Below are 26308 nucleotides of genomic sequence, written 5' to 3' on the forward strand. Positions count from 1 at the left end.
ACGTTCCCTTATAGCAAGTTGATTCGTATCTACTCTAGAGGTATCAAGAAAAGGTTCTTCCATTTCCATTGATTATTAAGTACTCGGTTTCATGGACAATGAGATCTAAATTGGAAACACGCCATATTTATGTTTTCGGCAGATTCTAAAAGTTGCAGACACGTTCCCAAAACTTTTGAAAATGCTTCATGTGTCTTTTGATTATCACTATTTTTTCATGTAAGTCCAAGTTTTAAAGAATTATTAAGAAAGAAAATAAGCACATTTAAATATTTATCTTAATCACCAACAACCCCTCGGTTGGGTCAGTTAGCATCTTCTCTCTTTCAACTATAAAGTAGAGAGTTTGAATCTCCTCATAATAAGACAGTTTATCATTCTATTGGATTTCGGTGAATTACATTGAATGAACTTTGATATGTCAGATTGATTGTATATTTAAAAGAATTTTATTATATTTTATTTTGATTGGATTTTATATAATATTAAATTAAAAAAGAAAACAAAATCATATCTTGATCACAACTAATACAATCATATTACATATACAATAGTTGGCTTAATGTTAGATAAGAAAGTAAAACGTAAAGTTGATATCCAGTTCTATTAAATTGGATTAGCCTATATAAACATAATAACAGATTGATAAATATAACTATATAAAAATTCACTTAATTAACGATACATGTTTAATTTCAAACAATAAAGTTCGTTATTTACGATTGCTATCAAAATCATGTTCTTTTATTCACTCTCGGGATAGTTAGAAATCCCTGGAATAATGGTTTTGCATGAAATGAGTTCAATGCCTTATTGCTTCTTTATTAGATAACGGTGAATATTCTCTCGCCCCTTAAATGATGAGATGTTAGAGCAGATGATATAATATTGACATTCAGCTGGCTGACAATGCTACAACAATACCAAAGCGTAAATGTTGAAAATGAGGGTATCGAAGACATAATTTGACCTTTGTTGGCCAGAGAATATAAGAAATATAAAAAATCTCTTACAAATTTAAGCCTCTGAGAAAAAAATAACATCAAACACAATATTCTCCCAGTTGTAAGAAAATGTTAACAAGGAAAAGAAAAAAAAAACTTGAGCAAAAACAAATGCTTCAAAATTTCGAAGTGTTGGCAAGGCATTTGTCACCACCCAACAAGCAATAGTTTCAAGAGAGCCATCCGAATATACAGACCATTCTTTGCTTGTCTAAAATAGGCAGCCCTAGGATCAGCATCAACGTCTACTGTTATCTGTTAGCATAAGAAGCCATATTAGAGAAAACATGAGAAGGGCCACACCAGCATTCGTGACAAACAATGGTTGCTTACCTCATCAAGCCTTGGGAGAGGGTGCAACACCACAGCGTGCTTCTCCATCACTTGTAATACATTCTGATCCACAATGTACTTGCCTCGAGCTTCTTCGTAAAGGTCAGTTCTCTCTCCAAAGCGTTCCCGCTGTATGCGAGTTTGATACACCACGTCACATTTCGAAGCCACTTCCATTAAGTCTGCACTTTCTTCCCATTCTACACCTTGTGATGTAAGATAGTCTTTGATATCATCCTGAGATGGGCAAAATAAATTGAGCAACCAAACTTACAGATTTCTGATTCAAGTTCTAACGTGTCATACCCAATATCTAACTGATCCATGTCAATTTATTTCCAAATCACGTCAGAGAAGCCCAATTGGTTAATCAATACACTACCTTCATTTTTACTACACCAGGAGAGACAAAGTAGATCTTCACATCTTGGTATTTGGCAAGCAAGTAAGCAAGCGAGCGGACTGTTCTTCCATTAGCTAGATCTCCCACAAGCCCAACTTTAATGCCATCCAGCTTGCCTATTTCTCTTTCAATAGTATAGACATCTAAAAGAGCCTGTGTTGAGTGTAAAAGCAAGAGCAGAGCTTTGACTCAGTTTACTCCCGAATAGAAATCAACATAAGGAAAACTCTAAGACATCAGGAATAGAATGCTACATTTTATTTATGTACCAAAGGAAAACTATAACATCTCCCAAACAGATGCATTAAGGAAAACTCAGTGCATACCTGAGTTGGATGCTGTCCAGGACCATCTCCAGCATTTATGACAGGAATGACAGCTGTTGTTGCAGCTCTTCTGGCAGCTCCGCTTTCAAAATGCCGCATAACTATTATATCAGAGTACCCCTCAACAGTCCTTATAGTGTCTGCAAATCAAGCAACTATATCAGAACCACATTACAAGGAAACTACTTAAGGGAATCCTGGATGAATGATCAAAATGATATTTACCTTCCAGTGTCTCCCCCTTTGCTGCAGATGAAAATTCCCTAGCATTTTCTGTAGTCAAAACTTCCCCACCTAACCGCTTCATAGCAGACTCAAATGAAAGCCTAGTTCTAGTAGAGGGCTCATAAAACAGAGTAGCCATTAGGTAACCTTTAAGAATTTGGCTTCCAGGTGAATTCTTTTCTATCTTCTCCATTTCACGCGCAACTTCAAATATAGCATTAAGAATGTCTCTATCAAACTGTTGTGCTTCAATCACGTCATCAAGTTGAAACTTCTTCCCGATGGTAAATGAGGGGGTACTTTGAGTTTCTACTGCCCAGCACTGGATTGAATTCCTTAAAGGCAACTGCTGGGTCTGCTTCCATTTCACTGATTTTTCATGGGATAACAACAATCTTGATTTTGAAAAGTCAGCAGATAGAGAAAATGAATTTCTATGAACTGGTAATTTATCCACAAGACTTGAATAACTAAACATCAACTCTTTTTTGCAATTTATCACTCTTGGAGCAAATGAGCTCTTATTCATCATACATGTAGAGCACGACGATGAAGCCATTGAGTTGTTTTCAAATTGCTTTGACCCTCCTATGAAAAGGAATAACAACAATATCAAAATTGAAAAAAAGGAAGTAACTAAAACAACTTAGCATGCTAAGTTTACAATTCCCTATATAAAGATTCAAAAGAAAAAAATTTGATATAGTGTTAAGAGGTGTTTGTCAGCAAATTATTGGGATAGGACGGAAATGAACTCATATTCTTGAAATAGAACTAAGGACTAACAACCAATCTTGTTCAACTCCATATCAAAAACTCTAACCGACACTACCACACATTTTGTGAATGCACACAAGAAAGTTATGAGACCAAATGAAAAGTTACATACAAAAGCATATCAGAGTAGCCATCAGGCTGCACTTGGCAGCAATGGACTCGGCCATATAATTGGAATCAAGTGAGATTGTAGGCCATCTCTTTTGCAAACAAGAAAGATATTCAAATCCATTAATTTCAAAACCGTAACTACATGCTAGGCTAGCGAGCACAACTTCCAGATTTTCATTATATTGTATTCCTCCAAGATTTAGTTAACCATGCCTAATATCCATCTCATTTCCTTTAAAGTTAGTAAATAAAAGGAATTTTAAGATAAAGCTCATGTTATATCAATGTAAAAGAAAAAACAGTATCACAAAAAAAGTTAAAGCCACAATTAAGCCATGAGTCCTTTCATTCATTAACATAGCAAAATACTTTATCATTCAACCAATATAAAGACCCTGGAAATAGATATATGAGCCAAAAAGATATACAATTTCCTATATCATTGCTCACGCTGTCACATACCAAATACAGCTAAAAAACAAAACAAAAAAAGACATAACAGGGCAAGCAACTTTAAGCAAACAATGAGTTTCTTTTTTCCCTTTTTGTTCTTTTTAACGAAACCCAAACAGGAAATATGCCACTGTAACTTCTCTTAGCATTCAAATATCGATGCTTCAATCAAAAGCTATCAATACAAACAATTCAAAAAATAAATTGCATGAAAAAAGAAACTTCAAGGCAGCCTCAAACTCATCAAATAAAAACAGAAAATAATATAACAAAAATGGATAAACATGCAAACCCAGATGCGATTTTAAAGAGAAAAGGTGGCGAAAACTGACCTCCAAAAAGAACCAAAGCAGCTTTGTTTTTCTTCACTGGTTGCTTAGCAACTAAGCGGCAAAAGCATATAGGCAGTCTCTTATAGAGGCGATCGAGTTCGGATCGGGTTCGGATTCATCCGATTGAATTTCGGATTAATCGGGTTGAAAAACACCCTATGTTAACCCGAATCTTATATACAATCGGATCGTATTAGGATTCGGATCGGATCGAGTCTATAATTCGGGTTGAGTAGGATCAGTTCGGGTTTGGATGAGAGAGGATGGCAGTCGGGCTGCGTCGGATCACGGCGGCGCGTCACGGACTCGCGATGGCCTCGCCCGGTTCCGTTGTGACTGCGTCTACCGTGCCTGCCGTTTCCTATCTGTGTGTGTGAAAAGAGGGCCACGATGCTGCCACGCCGCCAACGATGTGCTGCCGTGCCGTCTACGATGTGTTGCCGTGCGTGTGTCGGTATGTGTCGTGTGATGCTGCCGCTGTTTGCTGCGATGCACGTGCAAATTTAGCAATTAGGTTTTGTTTGTTAATTATTTTTCACTTTCTTTTTATTTTTTCATACCAATTTACCAATTCGATCGGATTTTAAGATCGGATCGGGTTCAATTCGCTCCGATCTGAATCCCTTCGGATCCGATAAATTCCACCGATCGGATTGGACTAGTAATCCAATTCCGTCAAAATTATTTCAGGGTCGAGTCGGGTTCACTTCGGATCGGATCTCTAGTATCTCCTTTTTTAATATTTGAGTTTTAATTTCGTTAATATTTTTAACATTGGCATTTTGTGCAATGAAGGATTCTTCGGCCTATTGGGCTGAACCACAACACTGTTTTGAGGCCCAAAAAATAGCATCTACCTATTATGGCTATAGTGATTTTGAAAAAGTTAATTACTTTTGACCTTTATCATTTCCTTAGTCTAATTTTTTTTCCTTTTTCAAAATTTTAGTATGACGAGATTTGATTTCAATTCGAACTTCAGCCTAATCAGTCTCATTATGATAGCAAATGTTACAAAATCATATAGACATTAATTAAAAAAAATCAAATCAAATCAAATCAAACTATAAGCTATAGATGCTTATGAGCTCATGTTAGCGTTAAAAGTATATGTTTAGTTTATCAGATCGGGAATGTGATCACATGTTGTTAATGGTGTTGAAGTAAGAATTCATTTCAATAAATTTTAATGTAAAATTAATGTTAAAGAATTGATGTGTTTTCTAATATATTTTTTTCTTTTTGTTAAAGAATTGATATGCTCTCTGATACTTTTTTCTCTTTATAAATTTTGCATTGAAATTGAAATAACATAGAACCTATGGATTATATATATATATATATATATATATATATATATATATATATATATATATATATAATTGCACACTCCAAAAAAGTCTAATTATGTTGTTAATAGTCTTAAAATATGAATTTCTTTAAAAAATTCTCACCGCACTTCTCTTGTCATCAACATTTGATGTTAAAAAATTGATGATGCGTCTTCATTTTTTTTTTTTTGTGGTTGTATTTTTTATATTTTGATATGAATTTTAAATAACATATAAAACTCGGACAAACTATGAACCACAATATGCAGCAAGGAAATGACATAATTTATTGATTATGGTAACATCTCATTACATTTTTTTTTAATCAAACTTATTATATGACTAAATTTTCATGTTGCACAGCTTGGAGCAGCCTTTCACACACTTCTTCACAGCCTCCGGATCTGCAACAGCAAAGAAACATATATGAAGAAAAAAAAAAAAAGTAGAGTCCATAAATTAAAGTATATAAAAGATGCTTGCAAATTTAAGGATCATAATTATTTGTTTATACCCGAGCCAATTTCAGCACACTTAAACTTTGAACAAGTGTAAGTGCAATTGCAGAGATTATCAGGGATTGATTTTAAGTTCTTGCATTTGCCAATGCACAATGTGGCACACCAAAGTGGCCGAGGGACGTTGCATTTTGGGTAGCAATTCGCCAAGCAAGTGTCGAGCTTAATATGATGCTGACCGTGCCCTTCAGCTGCGGCAGGCAGCAGCAGCAGAAACAACACCACCATTGATGTTATCAGAAGCCGAAGACCAGTGATTCCTTTTCCTTCCATTGCTGCTGTCTAATTAGATAATTTCTAGTGATTTTTAATTTTGGGAGAGGTTCAATTTATAGAACAAGAACATATTATCAAATAGGGCTCGAGTGTGAGTCGGTGATTATTTATTGGTGGACTCTATTTTGAGGCTAAAAATACAATTGCAATAAGTAAATGTAATTTCAATTTATGATGTTCTAAATATGGAGTCATGGTGTTAATGTTTGTGGCCCCTTGAGTTTGTAAATGGGCCAGGCCTACTGCATCGTGTCGGGCCTTTCAATTTTTTATTCAATTGGCCTGGCACAACAGCATGTAATTTGTTTCTAAAAAAATGCAAAGCAGGCATCTCGTTTTCATGGAAATTATATATTGGTTCTACTTTGGCCTTGTGTTAGTCTCATACTTTTCCTTCTCTGATTAGCAGATACTCGTTCATTCAAATCTCAATTATTTATTTTATTAAGAAAACAATCTAAGTGATTTTACCAGTTAATGGCTGTTTAATTACTAATACCGGAATCTCTATTGATTTTAAGTTTCTAAAATGTTTGTAACCTTGTGTTAAGTACCACTTGAAGGTATTTTATTAATAAGTAGTGTTACACATTCCCATTTTTTCCCAAAAAACTATATCAAATAATTTGATATTCATCAATTAGTTGGTGAGATAATACAATTAATTTATTTGAATTTTGTATAGAATTATCAACCATTTAATGAATAACATATCATTTTGAGATCAAATTTGGGATAAAAAGATGTCTATTATACTATTTAAAGAATTAAAACTGATAAATTAAGTGCAATATGTAGCATTTAAAGAATTTAAATCAAATTTATTAATCAAGATGTATTTATTACTAAAATTACGCGTATACGTTGAGTGCGTTCCTTAAATTTTTAGCTTCAAATGACAATTTAATTTTTCATCCATAGATTTATTATTAAATGATGTCTTGGATGCCCTTTTATTTTTAAAAGAAAAACTTTGAATAAACTATTGGATTGAGTGATACGAAATTCATGCGTATAAAATTAACACATCTGTTGATGCCGAAATCTGCTCGTCCTTAGACCGACCAGATTCTTTCACCAACGTTTAAGTTATCGACTGCTGCACGAACCGCTAAAGCTGGAATCACCCTCCTTTCTCTCACTAGACCTGCGTTCACCGAAAATGGATCAGAGACGCCGGTGGTTTTGCCGGCGTAAACTCTCCGATGCCTAAGTTAGCACAAGGTGTTTACGGGAAAACAGTGTAATTTGGATTTAAGATGTTTGTTAGAAATTTGTAAGGAAATGGCCTGGTTGCAATTTGGTAGCGTTTTCCCTCTCTCCAGTTTTTCTGTCCCCTTCTTCGTCGATTTCTTCTTCTTTTATAGCCGCTGTCCCCACGTTCCTGTTTTCCCTTCATCCCACCTTTTTCGGGTAGTGGCAGCCCCTCATGGGACTCTAACTGCTGCATCATGGGCAAACGTGGGATCTCGCATCTCCCGCAACGGTTCTGGGAAAGCGCAACTACCGCGATTCTGTGAGATCGTGTTTCCGCTTTTTGGGGTACGAGTACCGGCTCGGTATATACCTCTGGTCAGTATTCGTCTCGGCTCGGCTCATGTTGCCCCTGTTCTGCTCGTACCATTTGGCTGAGGTGATTCATGCCGGGGTGGAAATAGTAGCATGACCGACCTGGTGCTTTTATTTACTTAACAACATCATTTAACATAAAAAATTTAGTTTGAGAAAATCCATTCTTTTATAAATTATAATTCATGTTTTAGGACACATTAGAAAACATTATTTTTTTCACACATTAAAAAACATTATTGTTTTCAAACTTTTCATCAATAACATAAGACATTAATAATTTAAAAATCAAGATAGATTTCTTACCCCCAAAAAAAAAAGTCATAGATTTCTTGCCATTTACCAAGAAATAAAATATTCATTAATTTTTATTTTCTTACTAAAGTAAGATCCATTCTTGCTGATATCTTCCCTTACATTGTTACACTTTCTGATTCTATCATCAAAAGTTGACTAGGCCTGGTGGAATACTTTGTTCATTCTTGAAGAAATTGAAAGGGTCGACCTTGGTTTTCACTTCAACTAACCTCTTGTAATTGCCTTTGAAATACTTAGCCCCATAAACGTCAGCATCCCTTAATAAGCTTGTTTTATGGCTTGGATAACTGTTGCCAATATCAAGATCTCTGTAGTTAAGAAATGCCTCTCTCGGACTATTTGATACATAAGGAGCCATTGAAGCATAAAAGTCTCTGATCTTACTTGTGTAAAGATTAGTTGAATTAATCCCTTCTTCTTCCCACAATGCACAATACTGAATCTTGAATAAATTTCCAGCTCTATGAGGAAATGCAGTTTCGGATTCTGAAATCTCACTCATTCTTCCCCCATAAGGATTCCATTGCATCCACATGTTCCCAAAATTAATCATCTTTGTCCATATTTCTTCCAAAGCCTTCTTTGGAATCACGTTTTTCACATAATCAGATTTGTTTTTGGAGGAGAATTTTACATCTGTTGATCTGTTGAGTAAAACTTTTATGGATGTTCCAATCCGATATTGATCCCAAAAAAGTGTTGATTCAACCCAACTCATCTCATGGCAATCTTCTGCCCGTAATCCCAATTCCGGAAATTGTTGATTCATCAATGGAATTAGACTACTTATTTGTCCGAGAAACATACCAATGAAAGAAACCATAACTGTCTTCTCCAAGGGCCGGCTTCCGTTAACAACCTTAGGCATTGCCCTGATGAAAAGCTCTTCAGGAAGCTTGGGAGCAACCTGTTGCCATTTGTATATAACATCTGTTGCACCCTGAGAAGTTGCCTGATCGGTTGTTTTACCAACATTGAAAACGGTAACGTTCTCTGGAACAGAGACGAGCTTGATTTTCCAAGCTAATATGACTCCAAAACTCTCTCCGCCGCCTCCTCTGATGGCCCAAAACAAATCCTCTCCCATGGATTCTCTGTTCAGGATTCTTCCTTCAACATCAACAAGCTGTGCATCGACGACATTGTCCGAAGACAGGCCGTATTTCCTCATCAGATTCCCGTAACCGCCACCGGTAATGTGCCCGCCGGCGCCCATAGTGGGGCAAACACCGGCTGGGAAGGCATGGAGCTTGCTTACGTTGGAGATTTGATAGTATAATTCTCCAATGGTAGCACCAGCCTGAACCCAAGCAGTCTCGTCTGCAATATTAATATCAATTTTTCGGAGATTAAACATGTCAAGAACAACAAATGGGACTGTTGATGTATACGAAAGGCCCTCGTAATCATGGCCGCCGCTACGGATTCTGAGTTCCAAACCGGCTTGATTTGAACATTTTATAGTTGCTTGGACATGGGATTCATGATTGGGCGTTACAATAGCAAGGGGTTTTGGTGTTGAAGCTGTTAAGAACCTGCGGTTTTTGATGTATGCATTCAGAACAGATTGGAAAGATGAATTGTTTCGGGTGTAAATTAGTTCAGAAATTGGATTAGAGGGCTCAATGTGATCATGAAGCAGACATTTGAGAAACAATTCAAGATTGGAATCTTGGATTGAACAAGAAACTGAAAGAAAAAAGGTTGAAACCATAACGAGTGAAAGAGAAATCGAAGCCTTCATTTTGAATGCTAGCTATTTGTTAATTTGTTTCAAGTATTTAATTATAATATGAAAGAGGAATCTAAGCTGGATGGTTTCTTAGATATGCACTGCGCTTAATAAAAAAGAAGATACATGGAAACTCAATGCAAAATACAAACTGCTAATGAACCATTAGTAAATTAAGATTAAGCATTTATGGTATGGGATATTTAGTTTATTACGAAATCTAACAGTTCATATAATGTGAAAATTACCAATAAAGGCGAAGCCATTTGTCTCAAAATTAAATAAGGAGTGGATACTTGACTTTCAATTTGTCTCATTTACCCATGCATTTACAGAATTACTGTTATTTATCTCTTTTCATCACTCTCGAAATAGCAAAAATACTAGTACCGATTATTCGTTAGGACTGAAAAATTATTGAAACATGAATTAAAGATTATCCTTCATTACTAATAGAACATATGCATCGATATTAAATAGAACTTTCAAAAGTTAATCATATTTCATCAATTACTTGTTTGTGAAGTCCATCCAATATATACCCACTAATAATTTCAGGATGCCATTTTTGCTTCCTTATAAGTTCCTCCATTCCTGCATTTAGTTTATCGATATCTCCAGTAGTCTCAGTTTTGGAGGATTAACACGCGACAACTATCCCATTACATGATTCGGTGAAAGAAGTAATTAAACAATAAATCTCAATCATACAATAGTTGAGATTTCTTCTTTGGCTCCTATCCCAAACCTGTTCCTAAATTTTAGATATCTTTGATTATTTTCCTTTTTAGCACACATTTTTATTTAAGCTTTGACTCAGATTCATGTGTCTTACTTCACATTTCAAAATTTCTTTGTTCAAGAAATTAACCTTTCATTATATATTTTTGGAATTCATCAACATATAGATAGTTGCAAAGTAGTTTTGTCCGTTTAGAGAGTAAATGGCTTAAAGAAAAGATTTACTAAAAGAAAAGGGCAAAAAAAAAATTCGGAAGTTTGCCTCCTTGATTACATCAAAGTTCTTCACATTAACAACAAAGCCATTTTTAATTGACTGAATTTGAAATAAACTCTTGTCTTTGCAATTGCCATGGCCATCCATGGCTAAAAAAGTTTATGAAGAAATTGGTTGCCAATTGCCATGGCCAACAGAAAAGTTTAGGGAATATCAGTTTTTTCATATATTCATATGTTGAAAATCATTGCTTATGATAGAGTATTATTGATGTTAAATGCTTGGTTGAGTTTGATTCTTCCCCATTTTTGAAGAGATAGAAGTGAGAGGTGTTTTTTTGGGACCAGTTAGGATAAACGTTAATGAATTTAGAAAGTAAAAATGATATTTCTTGAGAGGTCCAGCTATCCTGCCCCCATGTTTGTCTTTTTGTGATTCAATAATTAGATTTAGATCAAAGCAGGAGTTGCAAAAATTAATGATGTATTTTTCTTGGTTTTTAACATTGTAGTCCTTATTGTTTTGCAAAAACTCAAAAATGGTAAGGGTTTCAAAATTTTAACACACAAGTTCGCTAAAATGTTGTGTTATCTTAAGGGTAATTTAATAAATAAACATATTTAATAAACATCATTGTTATTTAATTAGGGTTTATATGTTAAAATTTTGAAACCTATAACTTTAATTATATTGCAACAAACATTAGGGACTTAGCAAAAAATGCCAAAATTTGGGGTATGATTTAAAAAAAAAAAAAAGACTCACCTTAAATTATATTTAATGTAATTTACAATCATCAAGAGGAGGTTAAAATAAGATATTGGACTCACCTCACCTACTTGTATGTTATTTATTTTTATGTTATTTTTATTAGTTGAAGTTACAACAAATATAACTTAGAGATTACCATAAATAAATAAATAACTCTTGCTTATATAAAATTATAATTATCCCATTTTATTTTTAATTTTAATTTTTTCTTGTCACATTTCATTAACTCCTCTCAACTTTTTTTTTTTTAAAAAAAATTAGGTTAAGAGGAAATCTGAATTCCTATGAATAAATATCGTTTTAGTATGCGCTTGTCCAAAACATGTGTATTAGGATTAGTTGCTGGCGGGTAAATTGGACACAGAGTTTTAGTTGACTCCGTAAAATAAAGTGAATAACACTAATTTTTAATTTTTCCCGAGAAGTCAAAATTTAATGAAAACAACCAAATCAATTAAGATAAACTAAGGCAGGTACAAACTTCTTTCTCATCACACATTAAAGATATTATTTAGTATTGAAGTATTATAATTTTTAAGTTATAATTATTATAAAAAATACTATAATTATAAAATAAAAATTAATAATCATAATAAATTTAATTTTTTTAAATAATAATTTTAATAAAATAATAAGAATATTATAAATTTATATGAGATCAACACATTTTAGCTTTTAAATTAAGGTAACTATAAAATTAGTACCACCTAATCTCAATATTAAATTGGACCAAAGTCATCATTCTCTCCTCAATAGAATTAATTATTTCAGGAACTTCAATAAATCAAGCTAAGAAAGCTAATCTTAGCTGTTGAATCAAGTATCTGCTCATGATCGTAGCGGGAGCCAAAAATAAATAAATAAAATAAGGCTGGCGCTAAGTTACGGTAAGCGTAACTTCACAGCAACAATACCCGACACCACCAGTGGTACTGTTGCTGTGAGCCAAAAATAAATAAATAAAATAAGGCTGGCGCTAAGTTACGGTAAGCTAACTTCACAGCAACAATACCCAACACCACCAGTGATATTGTTGCTGTGAGGAGACTGTAAGCTTTAGCGTAACTTAGGGCCTCCCAACAAATAAATGTAAAAAGAAAAGTCTCTCCCTCTTAAAAAACAATTTGCTTGAGAAGGAAACAACGACGAGAAAGGACACTTACAAAAAGAAGGGTTTTTTATTTAAATATCCTCAATTTACCCTTAAATGCCAAATTTATATCCTATTACATAAATATACCTTATGAAGATAGGAAAAGTCAAAAATAACCTTAAAACAACTAAGAATTTACATCTCTCTTCTCCCATTGCTTCTCTTTTTTGGGCTTCTCTCACCATTCTCTATTTTTCTTATAAGTGTACTTCCTAATGATTTATGAATTTTAGTAGTACATTATTCATTTTTTGTGCTTGCACACACACACACACACACTATTTCAATGTAGGGATTTAAGACTACATTTAAGTTATGAGTGATTGAAGAATCAGTGCAGGAAGAAGTCGGGTACGAAGTCGGGTAAATCGAGAATTTAGTCGAGTAAGAATTAGAGATAAGTAAGTCGAGTATATGGTCGGGTAAGAAGTCGAGTAAGAATATTAAATGAGTCGAGTAAGTATATTAAAGAAGTCGAGTATATGGTCGGGTAAGAAGTCGAGTAAGAATATTAAATGAGTCGAGTAAGAATATTAACTAAGTCGAGTATATGGTCGGGTAAGAAATCGAGTAAGAATATTAAATGAGTCGAGTAAGAATATTAAATAAGTCGAGTATATGGTCGGGTAAGAAGTCGAGTAAGAAAATTAAATGAGTCGAGTAAGCATATTAAAGAAGTCAAGTATATGGTCGGGTAAGAAGTCGAGTAAGAATATTAAATGAGGCGAGTAAGAATATTAACTAAGTCGAGTATATGGTCGGGTAAGAAGTCGAGTAAGAATATTAAATGAGTCGAGTAAGAATATTAAATGAGTCGAGTAAGCATATTAAGTAAGTCGAGTATATGATCCGGTAAGAAGTCAAATAAGAATATTAAATGAGTCGAGTAAGCATATTAAGTAAGTCGAGTATATGATCCAGTAAGAAGTCGAGTAAGAATATTAAATTAGTCGAGTAAGCATATTAAGTAAGTCGAGTATATGGTCGGGTAAGAAGTCGAGTAAAAATATTAAATTAGTCGAGTAAGCATATTAAATAAGTCGAGTATACGGTCGGGTAAGAAGTCGAGTAAGTATATTAAATAAATCGAGTATATGGTCGGGTAAGAAGTCGAGTAAGAATATTAAATAAGTCGAGTAAGCATATTAACTAAGTTGAGTATATGGTCCGATAAGAAGTCGAGTAAGAATATTAAATAAGTTGAGTAAGCATATTAAATAAGTCGAGTATTTTTATTGAGGTTATTTTTGTATTTTTCCTGATCTTTTTAAGTATATATGTGTAAAGCTAACAATTTTAATATATGAAGGTATATTTTGGGTATTTTGAGGGAAAACAGGTATATCCCACGCAATTCGCTCCAAAAAGAAACACTCCCAGCTTCTCGGTTTCTTGTAATAACAACAGATAAACTCACACATTCTCAGTCTCTCTCAAGTTGTACTGTCGATCGCCATTCTCAAGGTAACCGCCGTTTCCCTTTCTAAACATTTCACTTGGTTGGTTGGTTTTTCTGTTTGATTCCCGAGAAAGAGTGGGAAAACTGAATATAGAAACTGCGCATTTTGTTGTGTTTTTGAAATCAAGTCCCGAAGTTCGAATCTTCTACATGCAGATGACTTTTATGCCGAAATGAATTAAATTATATGAAACGACACTATTTGTTGATCTTTTTTTTCTTATTTGAAGCTGATTGGTCTTATAAGAGGCAAAATGTAACTTGTATTATATGTTTTGATCCAGAGCAATTGTTACTGTTGAAGGCAATTCGTAATTTTAAATCGATACAGGTATAATTTTGAGTTAGGTCAATATTATCTTCTCATTGATCGAGTGCAGTCTTATATTTGTTATTATTGGGCTTGGTTCATCTAAGTTGCCGTCACTGAGAAACAACTCAAAAGTGAATATAATGAATTTTATGCTTTTGTGTTTTAAATGCATTTTGCTTCCGTTAGCTTGCTATAAATGAATAGTAATGAGCAGGGTAATGGTCTATTGGGCTACGGCGATCACCTTATGGTAACGATATTTGGTTAATTCATAGTTTAAATACTATTCACAGGGAGTCACCATGTGTCTAGATGTGCACCACATGGTGGGCACCGGTGCAATAATGAGCATACTATTTTGTTATATAAGCTTACTGTTCTTAGCAATAACTTTGTTATCTGTTGTATTTTAGCCTCATTTGTTGATAATTAAAACCAATTAGATATAATATTAAATCCCCCTAAAGTTTTCTATTGTTTTCATCAATTATGCTGTTTTATTCCATGGTTTGTATTGACTCTGGTGTTGAATTGGAATGTATTGGTGAAAATATCATGATAACTGGTTATTATCAATACTTAATAGTTTTTGTGCCAGGTTTTCATTTGAAGAGTTTGCTTTATATTATATTTGTCAGTCGAACTTGAATTTTTTTGGAATAAATAGAGCCAGAAGAAAGAGAAAAGACATCGGTGGATACTCAAGTTAGTGTTGGTGGATTTGATAGAGATATCAAAGCAGTAGATCTTGTCAAATACTTGGAAAATTAAGTTGGAGGTGTGTGGCGTTGTAGGTTGAAGACTTCTTGCACCCCTTCAGAGTCATATCCTAACTTTTTTATAGAAAATGTTGCAGAAGTCCAAAAAACAGATGATTATGAAAAGGTGGAGCCCCATGCATTTGTGCATTTTGCCACATCTACGTACATAACTCGTGCAATGGATGCTGCGGAGCATATGGAGCTTTTTCTGAATGGCCGAGCATTGAAGGTCAGTTTGGGCCCTGAAAATCCATTCCGCTTGAATCAGAGAGGGGGAACTTCAGCTCCCTTGAAGTTACCTGATGTGTATGTTGAAATTGGTTCATTAGTTACCCAGGACGAATTTTTTGTTTCATGGCGAGGACCTGCTTCTGGGACTGATTTTCTGGTGGATCCATTTGATGGAACATGCAAATTTTGTTTTACAAAAGACACTGCCTTCGCTCTCAAAAGTTCTGCTGAGCATGCAGTGATTAAATGTGAATTTAAGGTGTTCTTGGTAAGGGAAATCGATATTGTCAAGCAATATTCTGAATTACCACGTGTAGCAATTTTGTTGTGGCTGGCTTCTTCACCTCGGATCTGCTACAGAACTGCCAAGGATGATATAGAGGTGCTTGTTCCTTTTGATCTGTTGGATGATGATGATCCTTGGATCCGAACAACAGATTTCTCACCTAGTGGAGCAATTGGTCAATGTAATTCGTATTGAATTTCCATCTCTTATCTTCATCATGGGATGTTGAATGAGGTCATGAGTTATCTTAGAAAACAAAGGGTGCAAGAGGATTGCCTGAGCCAGCCAGTCACAATTAGAGAAGAACCTGATTTTGAGGTGCCCGTGGAAGATCCCTTTTTCTGTATGCATTACAAGGAAGGGGTATCCTTTGAGATAATGTTTCTGGTGAATGCAGTCATGCATAAAGGCATTCTTAATCAACATCAGTTATCAGACAGCTTCTTTGATCTGCTAAGGTGTCAACCTAGGGAGGTCATTGTCACTGCATTGAAGCACATCTACTCTTATAAACGTCCGGTGTTTGATGCCTATGAGAAGCTGAAAGATGTGCAAGAATGTTTAATAAAGAATCCTAAGCTGAATGAGGGTCCTAAGAATATAGATGACATTGCTGAAGTCAGAAGGTTGGTTATTACTCCAACTAAAGCGTACTGTCTACCACCGGAAGTTGAACTCTCCAACAGGGTTCTTAGAGAGTAAAGATGTGGCTGATCGCTTTCTAAGAGTTACCTTTATGGATGAGGGCTTGCAAACAATGAACGCAAATGTTCTCAGCTATTATGTTGCTCCTATCGTGAAAGACATCACGTCCAACTCTTTCTCGCAGAAAACAGGAGTGTTTAAAAGGGTGAAGAGCATTCTCTCCGATGGATTCAATCTATGTGGCCGGAGATATTCTTTTCTGGCCTTCTCCTCCAATCAACTGAGAGACCATTCTGCCTGGTTTTTTTCTAAAGTTGGAGAGACTAGTGTACTTGACATAAAAAATTGGATGGGGGAGTTCACTGCCAAGAATATTGCAAAGTATGCTGCTAGGATGGGTCTTTGCTTCTCTTCTACTCATGCAACAGTTGAGATACCGCCAACAGAAGTTGATCATGAGCTTCCAGATATTAAGAGGAATGGATATGTATTTTCGGATGGTATTGGAAAGATCACCCCTGATCTTGCTATGGAAGTAGCCCAGATATTGAAATTGGATGGGAGCCCTCCACCCTCTGCTTATCAGATTAGATATGCTGGTTACAAAGGGGTTGTGGCGTGTTGGCCTGCAAAAGATTATGGGATTCGAATGTCTTTGAGGGGAAGTATGAAAAAATTCAAGTCCTGCCACACGACTTTGGAAATTTGTTCTTGGACTAGGTTTCAGCCTGGTTTCCTGAACAGGCAGATCATTACATTGCTATCCACATTGAATGTTTCAGATGCAATTTTTTGGCCTGTGCAGGCTTCTATGGCTTCTAAACTGAATCTAATGCTCGTGGCCTCGGATGTGGCATTTGAAGTTCTCACTGCATCCTGCACTGAGCAAGGAAACACAGCAGCAATAATGCTGAGTGCTGGTTTCAAGCCCCAAACAGAACCTCATCTACAAGGCATGCTAACTTGTATTAGAGCGGCCCAGCTTTAGGGCCTTAGGGATAAGGCAAGGATCTACGTACCTCCTGGGAGGTGGTTGATGGGATGTTTAGATGAGCTTGGGGAATTGAAAGAATGCCAATGCTTTATCCAAGTGTCAGAGTCATCTCTGGAAAACTGCTTTTCCAAACATGGTTCTAGGTTTGCAGAGACAAAGAAATTGCAAGTTATCAATGGGTTTGTGGTTATAGCGAAGAATCCTTGTCTTCGTCCTGGAGATGTAAGGATTCTGGAAGCAGTTGACCGTCCGGAGTTGCACCATTTATGTGATTGCCTTGTTTTTCCTCAAAAAGGTGATAGGCCTCACACAAATGAAGCTTCTGGAAGTGATCTTGATGGGGACCTGTACTATGTCACTTGGGATGAAAATCTTATACCCCCTAGTAAGAAGAGCTGTCCTCCTATGGAGTGTACTCCTGCCGAGGCCAAACCCTTAACATGCCATGTCAATCATCAGGTTGCTATTTGCCTCTGGATTTTCTAATTTATAATAATGATAATTATTATGATTGTTATTTTTTTTCCATTAGTATTAATTAGTATTGTTTCATAAAATTTTCCATTCTCCACCAAGGCAATTAAGATAGCACCTGCAATTGTGCATGTGTATGTTGGTTAAGATAATGTCAGCTTCCAATTGTTTCCGTATTTATATTCACAAAGCATGACAGTGTTAGGCTAATATCTACCCCCCCCCCCCCAAAAAAAAACAAGGACTTGTTTGAAATTATTAATTTTGGACACACCAACTTGTCTCTGGTGCATCATTATGCGCATACACGCTGTTCTCAAAATTGATGTCAAGATGCTGCTAAGTTCTGGACTGTTGTCTGACGTTGGGATTCTAAGTTCAGAAACAAATTCATATTGATGAATTGGTGAACAAATTCATTAATTACAAGAGATGAATTGGAATTTTAATTCATATTGCTGAATTGATTAATTCGAAATTCAATTAATGATATAGATGAATTGGTGATTTCTGGAACTTAAAAAAAAAAGTAGCAAAAGCTGGATTACGGTCATTCTATTATTTTTTACAGAAGCTTTCAGATTATGGTTTATCTTGTTTTTAGTAGATATAGAACTCCAACTTTTTATTGTCTTTATTTTACAGGACATAATTGATTTTTTTGCTAAACACTTGGTGAATTAGAACCTGGGGCAAATCTGCAACGCGCATGTTGTTCATGCTGACCGCAGTGAATATGGAGCTTTTGATGAGAACTGCATCCTTCTAGCGAAGTTAGCTGCCACTGCGGTTGATTCTCCCAAAACTGGGAAGATTGTAACCATGCCTTCACATTTGAAACCGAAAAAATACCCAGATTTTATGGAAATAGAAGAATACCAGACGTACAAATCGAATAAAATATTGGGAAGGCTCTATAGGCAGATTAAAGGTGCTTATGATGAAAACATTTCTGTTTCATCTGAGGTAGATATTAATCCTGTTGACATCCATTATGATACTGATCTTGAGGTCCCTGGATCAGTTGATTTCACTGCTGATGCACGGAATCAAAAGTGCTCTTATGATGGCCAGCTGAATGGTCTTCTGGGACAGTACAATGTGAACAGGAAAGAGTTTAGGCACATTTGGTCCATGCCAAAATACAATAGCCGGAAGCAAGGAGAACTACAGGAGAGGCTCAAGCATTCTTACAGTGCATTGAGGAAAGAGTTTAGGCAAGTTTTTGAGAAAATGAATTCTGATTTTGAGCTCACTGACAATGAAAAGAATGTATTATATGAACAAAAGGCATCAGCGTGGTACCAGGTTACTTACCATCGAGAATGGGTGAAGAAGTCACTTGATTTGCTAGAGCAAGGTAGTGCTAGGAGTGTTGTGTTATTGAGTTTTGCCTGGATTGCAAATGATTATCTGGCTCGGATCAAAATTAAGTGCCGGGAAATGGCAAATATTGGCAAATCTAAGCCAGTCAACAATCTAGCCAGGTATGTTGCTGACAGGATTTGACTAGTTTTCGAAGCTGTTTGGAGCTACTTTTTGTGGCTGTAACAGGCTTCTTATAGGCTGCAAGCCGCTCCACCATCGTCAAAGGTAAGCTGTAATGTGATTTTACTATGGCCGCACTTGCCTTAACAACTGTTATTCAAGGATGCTATATGATATATACATGTTTATCTTTTATAATCAAATGTTATTATAACTATAGTGCTTCGTTTTGAAATTTGGATGCTACCTTATATTGTTCGTTTCTCAGGAGTATGATTATTTTGTTGATTGCTGTCTTCTCCATTTTTAAGCTTCCTGCTAGTAGCTTAGCTGTATCAATGTTTTTACTGGTTTTGCAGACTCAACTTCTAAAGGCATAATATATGTATAAATATATTAACTGTCATGTACATGGATTGCTGACGGATAAATTGGACACAAATTTTTGCACTCTTTGAAGAACAAGGTGAATGACCCATTAATTTTTCTCACATTTACGACCTAATTAGATCTGTAATTCTATTTAATCACCCATTTCATCTCTAACCTTATAATTTTAACGTTTAAATTTGACCAATTTAACAAAGAGACTTTGGTTAATATAATTTGTTTCCTTATTTTTAAACCCCCAACACCAACATTTTACTTTAAAATTCTCGATAGACTTAGTTAGCTCTTCAAATTACAACACTTCTTTAAAATAGAATTTTAAAAAATTATGGAGGAGAATAAGATCAAGATGGTCACAGTCAACAGACGTCTGAGATCAAAGCGTTCTGCTCGAGAATTTTTTAATTTTATTTTTTAATCATTGTGGTGTTTCTAATGAAAAATAATATAGCCACAAATTTTGTACAATTTAACGTGCGTTAATTTATGAGCCATTATTCCATTGGTTAGATAAGTATATTTTATGACCCACAAATTATTTTAACCAATGCAACCATACTTCGTCTATAAAAATATATTTGTACAAAAATTTATAGTTCTATTTAATTTAACAACTCACAGCATGGTGAATAAAAATATCGATTTCCATGTATTTATTATTTCTTACTTTTTAACCTTTGCAATAAAAATATAAATTTCATGTTCATTTAATAATATTAATAATCCATATAAAATATACTTAATACATTGTTTAAAAAAATAGTGAAAAATATGTTTTAATATTCATTTGATATAGGGGTGGGTATGGGTTGGTTTGGGTTGGATTTTAAGTCAACCCAAACCAAACCATAAAAATTTGGATCCAACCCAAACCAACCCAAATATTTTTAACCCAAACCAAACCAAACCATTTGGGTTTGGTTTGAATTTTATTATCAAAATAATTTTTATTTTAATAAAATTTAATTATATCAAAATTATAATAATTATTAATTGTTATTAATTATTAAATTGATATTAAAATATAAAAAAATATAGTGGATAAAAATGATAAATTTTACAATAACTTAGTCCTTAAATTAAAGAATACTAGAAAATCAAAATAAAGTTTAATCACAAAAATTATTATTTCTCAATAAATAAGAACGTACACTTTAATAATAAACTTTCACAAACATGACATTAACAATCTAATAATAAATTTTGCCACTTGTTATTTATTTAATTATGTAATATTTATTTTTATTTATTATTTTAGTAGTTTTGCGTTATGTTGTCTACTTATATGTTTAATTTTAGGGAGATTGCCAGTTTCCCCCCTATAGTAATCAACGTATATTATTTTTCCCCCTTATGCTTTTATAATGGTCAAATAAGTTATTTTCAACTACTCTTTTATTTATATTTATTCTAAATTAAATAAATCACATGAATAGAAACTAAATAAAAAATAAAGCATTAAAAACAAGAAATATATGTTTTGATATGAACAAAAAAATTAATAATAAAATTTTTTTATACTTATTTATTTTGTGAAAATTTTCTTATAATAAATATATAAGAAAATTATTAGTCAAATGATAAAAAAATTATTATAAGAAAACTTGAATGACAAATAAAAATTTATTATAAGATAAATAATAAAATATTTTACCTATACTTTTTACATTTAATTTTAAAATATTATAAAATATTTATTATAAGAAAATGTTCACAAAATAAATAATTATAAGAAAAAAATTTTGTAAATAAGAAGAAATTTATGTTATTTCTTCTTAATATAGTCTCCTGTTCTTTCTATGATAATCCTTCCATGTCGGAGGAATTATTTTTGTAAATAAGAAAAAAAATTTATGTTATTTACAACAATATTTATTTAATTTAAATTTATTTTTATTGTTATTTTTATTTTCTAACTGTTGACAATTGATCACGCCGTAAAAAATTTAATGGTGGTCTTTCACTTATTTGTGTTCATTTATTTTGTGTTCATTTATTTTGTTTTCATTTATTTCATTTGAAAAATTTGAGTGTTGGAGTTTTGTTCATAACCCATGGGTAAACCATACCCAAACCATAATGAAATGGTTTTCTACATAAAACCCACATCTAACCCATTTTCATGATTTACCCAACCCAAACCATTTAATTTGGTTTGAGTTTGGATAAACCCATGGGTTGTGGGTTTATGCCCACCCCTAATTTGATATTTAAACAAGAGTTCAATAACAATACCTCAAAAGTAAAGTATTCCACAAATTGAACACCATTAAATGGTAAAAAAATCAATAAAATGGTCAAAAAAATCAACAGAATCTTATCATCCGTTGATATCCAAACAATGAGATATGATAACTCTAGAATATGGTAATCACAGCCTTTAAACATTAATATTTCATGTATTTTTGTTCGGCCTTATGCGCTTGGTGCTTAGGCACAGCACGATTACAAAGCCTAGTCATGACACTTCGCGAATGGGCTAGACTCATGCTGTTCCTCTCAATTTTTCTAGTGTTATTTATAGGAAAATCCATGCATTCTGTAAAAACAATCTTATACCATGAGAATGAAATACAAACACAATCCATACACCGAATACTTGTTAATGTTTTATTTTCTTCAACTGAATGACTTCATTTTCTCTCATGGGTTGACACAACTTATCTAGAATTAATGGAATTTCAAGATATCGCCTTGCAAGTGTTGCTAGAGCAATTGTCAATGCAACCAGCCATCTTTTGTGCATCTGCAGTGTCACATTAGAAAACATATAAGGATACACATATCTAAAATTTATAAAACATATTCATGAAGAAATTTATAGAGTACTGAACTAAAGAGAGAGATTTAATATACCATCAACGTTATTGGAGCAAGAATCCATTGTGCAGCCGATGTTACAGTAATCAAAACTCGTAGAAACACCGCCATGAAAGAGGCAGTGCTTTAAACATTTCCAGGCACAAGGCAAGAGTTTCTTTGGAACATATGGAAACCTACGCTTCATATCTAAAATGCAATCGAAATAACATGCGGCATAACATTTATCGAACCTCGCCGTTGCTTGCCCTATGAACAACAGCATCAGCATCACAGCAAAGATGACTTTCTTCTCCATTGTTAGGCTAATTCCCAGAAGCTAGCTGTCTCAATGGCTTAATTTGCTGGTTTGGCAGATACAATTTCTAAAGCATAATATACATACTAGTCTTGTACATGAAATGACATTAATATTATTATCACACAATTACTTGTTATCTTTTCCATGTATGGAATGTATGTGAATGTGAACTTAATTGACATTGGCTTGTTCACATAAAGTAGTAAGACATTTATGAAGCACTAAATAGAAACAATGTGTTAAGTACATAAAAGCACCAGGTCGGCCATGCTACTATTTCCGCCCCAGCACGGATCGCTCAGCCAAAGTGATATGAGCAGAACACGTGGGCTAACATGAGCCGACCAGAGATGAATACAACCAGGGAAACATACCGACCAGAGGTATATACCGAGCCGGCATCATCCCCAGATAAGCAGGAACACGATCCCACAGAATCGCGGTAGTTGCGCTTTTCCCAGAACCGTTGAAGGACACGCGAGATCCACGTTTGCCCACAATGTAACAGTTCGAGTCCCATAAGGGGCTGCCACTACCCGAAAAAGGTGGGATGAATGGCAAACGGAAACGTGGGGACAGCGGCTATAAAAGAAGAAGAAATCGATGAAGAAGGATATAGAAAAAAAGAGAGAGGGAAAACGCTGCCAAATTGCAACCAGACCATTTCCTTACAAATTTTTAATAAACTCATAGAATCTAAATTACATTATTTTCCCGTAAACACCTTGGGCTAACTTAGGCATCGGAGGGTTTACGCCGGCAAAACCACCGGCGTCTCTGATCCATTTTTAGTGAGTGCAGGTCTATTGAGAGAAAGGAGGACGATTCCAATCCCAGTGAACGAGCAACAGTAGATAACACAAACGTTGGTGAAAGAATCTGGTCGGTCAAGAGACGAGCAGATTTCAGCATCAACATTTTGGCGCCGTCTGTGGGGAGCTGGATAAAAAGCTACCACCGAATTAGTAGTTACCGGAGAAACATCGAACGATTAGACATGGATTTGTCAAGGAAGGATGCTTTGAGCGAGGATAACGAATCTGGGGAGACAATCACCCTTCGGGAAATTACAAATGAAGCCCGAGAGAGGGTGATGCAAGATCGATTGGAGCGGATGGAGAAACAAATGGAGACTCTCACAGCCATATTGTTTGAGCTGAGGGACGAGCGGAGAATGGATTGTGAAACCCCCGTGGGAAGTGACGAAGTTGGAGCAGAACCCAGCATCCGAGGGCGTAGAGTCGAGGAAATCCCTCCACCCCCAGATCAACCTAATGGGGTGCATCCCCATGGAAGTACTGGTCGGGTCCCAGGGGAACACGTGGATGAAGGGAGAGACCAACCTCGCCCCGTACGGATACTGAGAATTAATGGCCGAGGGGCCAGTATTGATGAAGGAGAGCTCAGACAGCGATTGCAGAACGTCGAGCAGGAGCGAGACCAGATAGCTGCACGTGATCCTGATCGTGCTATAGAATTGGAGGGGGATGTGCGCAGATTGGCGCAGGTGATAGAGGAGATGCAGGGCAAGAGAAAGCCCCCGAGCTAGAGGATAATGCTAGATGAAGAATCTCCGTTATCAACTGAGATCATGAGTACCATAATCCCAAGAGATTTCCGCTTCCCCGACCTCAAATACTCCGGGCAAAGTGACCCGTTGGTGCATATTGAGCGTTTCAACGACATGACGGGTGTGTAGGGGCTGACACCAGCTCAGAGGTGTAGGATGTTCCCGTTGACACTAGAGGGACGAGCCCGAGAATGGTACCGCAAGCTACCCCGAGGAAGTATAAAGGGGTATGAGCAGATGTGCCAGGAGTTGGCCGAGCAGTTTCGAGGGGCAGTGGCCCCAGAGGACGACATGATGGAATTGATGGGGATGAAGCAGGAGGAGCATGAATCCCTTCGGGATTTTGTAAAATGATACCATCGAGCCGTGCTGGATTTGGGAGCTTTTAATCACCCGCAGGCGTTGAGGGGATTAAAAGAAGGTGTAAGAATCGGCCGATTGTGGTATAACTTAAGAAGCCCCCTCGTACAGAATTACTCGTCGGGGTATAAGCAGGCGAGACGAGATATAGAAATCGAAGAGGAGAAATCAGCAAGAATTAAAAGTGAACAGCTGGAAGAGCTGAGGCGAAAAGAGCGGAGAGCCCCGAAAGGGAGTGGGTTGGGAAAGCGAAATGGAGAATCTTCAGGGATGGGCGGAATATCAGCTCGGTCCCGCCCTTACCCCATAGCTCTGAGAGCACAACAGTTCCAACACAGCCGGGCTCAACCTCCGCGCCCCCCGATCCTAGAGCGGCAACGAGAATTCCAGCAGATGGCTGCCCACCCCTACCACAACACTCCCAGAGCATTACATGCAACCAATTCCAGGGCTAGTCGACCAGATCAGTTAGCAACTGGGACAGCCCGAGGTGACATTCATGATAGCCGAGCAGTTCAGCTAGTAGACCAGAGCTCGGCCTATAGACAGTACACTCCATTAAAGATCTCTATGGAGGAATTATATGAGAGGATCGAGGGACGAGGCCTGCTATACCCTCCAGCCCCAATAACAAAACCGGCTCATCGATGGGATAAGGGCAGATTCTGCAAATTCCACGACACTTACGGTCACACTATCAGCCAATGTCGTGACCTGAAGATTCAGGTGGAAGATTTAGTAAGGAACCGATACTTGGATGAGTATGTAGACGGAGTGTCCCCTATCGTTGAGTCAGAGTATACACGGGATGAAGGAGTTGAGAGGGGTCTGGAACGAGAACAGCCGGCCATCCGTGTGATAGCAGGAGGGTCAACATTAGCCGGGGATTCAAACAGAGCACGGAAGAACTATGGGAGATACGTCATGACTGGTAAAGAGGTGCTTCTAAATTTGCCGGTAGCCAAAAGAGCAAAAGTGCGGCAAGTTCCCATTATGTGGATGGAGGATGACGAAGAGGGTATTCTGTATCCTCATGAGGATGCCTTGGTAATTAAGGCAAAGGTGGCCGGTACAGAATTGCAGCGAATACTGGTGAACACGGGCAGTTCAGTCGATATTTTGTTTAAGTCGGCCCTAGATGATATGGGGATTTCAGACTTAAAGCTGGAGCAGACGAATACATCCTTGAAGGGATTTGGAGGGGGACGACTAACTCTCATGGGGGTCATTGAACTCCCGATTACTGTGGGGACAAAGCCATTTGAAAGAACGATGATGCTGGACTTTGTCGTGGTAGAGGAAAGAAGTCCTTATCAGATGATATTGGGGAGACCGTTCATGAGGATAAGCCAATGTGTAATGTCCACGCATTATCTGGCGCTGAAGTACAGAATAAATGGAGTTGTGGGTGTAGTAAAAGGCGACCAGAGAATGGCGAGGAGCTGCTATGCTACAGCGGCCAAGGAAACACTGCAGGTGACCTCTCTAGATAGCCGAGGGGATTCAAAAAATGGTCGCCAGGAACCTGTTGAGAAGCTGGAGGAGGTTGTTGTAAGCAGGAATGACCCTAGCAGAGTGGTTAAGGTCGGATCAGAATTGGACGAAGTAATAAAAGGCGAGCTAGTG

The 26308-nt window shown here is 36.1% G+C and overlaps 4 protein-coding genes and 1 pseudogene across 4 annotated transcripts; 1 reads left to right on the top strand and 4 right to left on the bottom strand.

Annotated features, from left to right (window-relative positions):
* Window positions 1–954: 954 nt before the first annotated feature.
* LOC102625657 (aspartate carbamoyltransferase 2, chloroplastic) lies at window positions 955–4617 on the bottom strand. Its single transcript, XM_006465508.4, has 6 exons — window positions 3965–4617; window positions 2292–2879; window positions 2067–2206; window positions 1720–1893; window positions 1338–1574; window positions 955–1259 (listed from the first exon to the last, which is right to left on the bottom strand). The coding sequence occupies exons 2-6, from the start codon at window positions 2848–2850 to the stop codon at window positions 1152–1154; spliced, it is 1218 nt and encodes a 405-aa protein (XP_006465571.2). The 5' UTR covers window positions 2851–2879; window positions 3965–4617; the 3' UTR covers window positions 955–1151.
* Window positions 4618–5559: 942 nt separating this feature from the next.
* LOC102629894 (uncharacterized) lies at window positions 5560–6104 on the bottom strand. The gene is made up of 2 exons (XM_006465521.3): window positions 5810–6104; window positions 5560–5699 (listed from the first exon to the last, which is right to left on the bottom strand). The coding sequence occupies exons 1-2, from the start codon at window positions 6084–6086 to the stop codon at window positions 5638–5640; spliced, it is 339 nt and encodes a 112-aa protein (XP_006465584.2). The 5' UTR covers window positions 6087–6104; the 3' UTR covers window positions 5560–5637.
* A 1970-nt stretch (window positions 6105–8074) lies between these two features.
* LOC127898915 (berberine bridge enzyme-like 17) lies at window positions 8075–9791 on the bottom strand. The gene has a single exon (XM_052431416.1). It carries the CDS (start codon window positions 9718–9720, stop codon window positions 8101–8103), a length of 1620 nt encoding a protein of 539 aa, XP_052287376.1. The 5' UTR covers window positions 9721–9791; the 3' UTR covers window positions 8075–8100.
* Window positions 9792–13684: 3893 nt separating this feature from the next.
* On the top strand, window positions 13685–19537 carry LOC102625947 (RNA-dependent RNA polymerase 6-like; annotated as a pseudogene).
* Window positions 19538–22312: 2775 nt separating this feature from the next.
* LOC107177331 (thionin-like protein 2) lies at window positions 22313–22749 on the bottom strand. Its single transcript, XM_015530995.2, has 2 exons — window positions 22488–22749; window positions 22313–22377 (listed from the first exon to the last, which is right to left on the bottom strand). The coding sequence occupies exons 1-2, from the start codon at window positions 22747–22749 to the stop codon at window positions 22313–22315; spliced, it is 327 nt and encodes a 108-aa protein (XP_015386481.2).
* Between the last annotated feature and the right edge of the window lie 3559 nt (window positions 22750–26308).

Source organism: Citrus sinensis, chromosome 7 (genome assembly GCF_022201045.2).
Source record: "Citrus sinensis cultivar Valencia sweet orange chromosome 7, DVS_A1.0, whole genome shotgun sequence".
Classification (NCBI taxonomy): domain Eukaryota; kingdom Viridiplantae; phylum Streptophyta; class Magnoliopsida; order Sapindales; family Rutaceae; genus Citrus; species Citrus sinensis.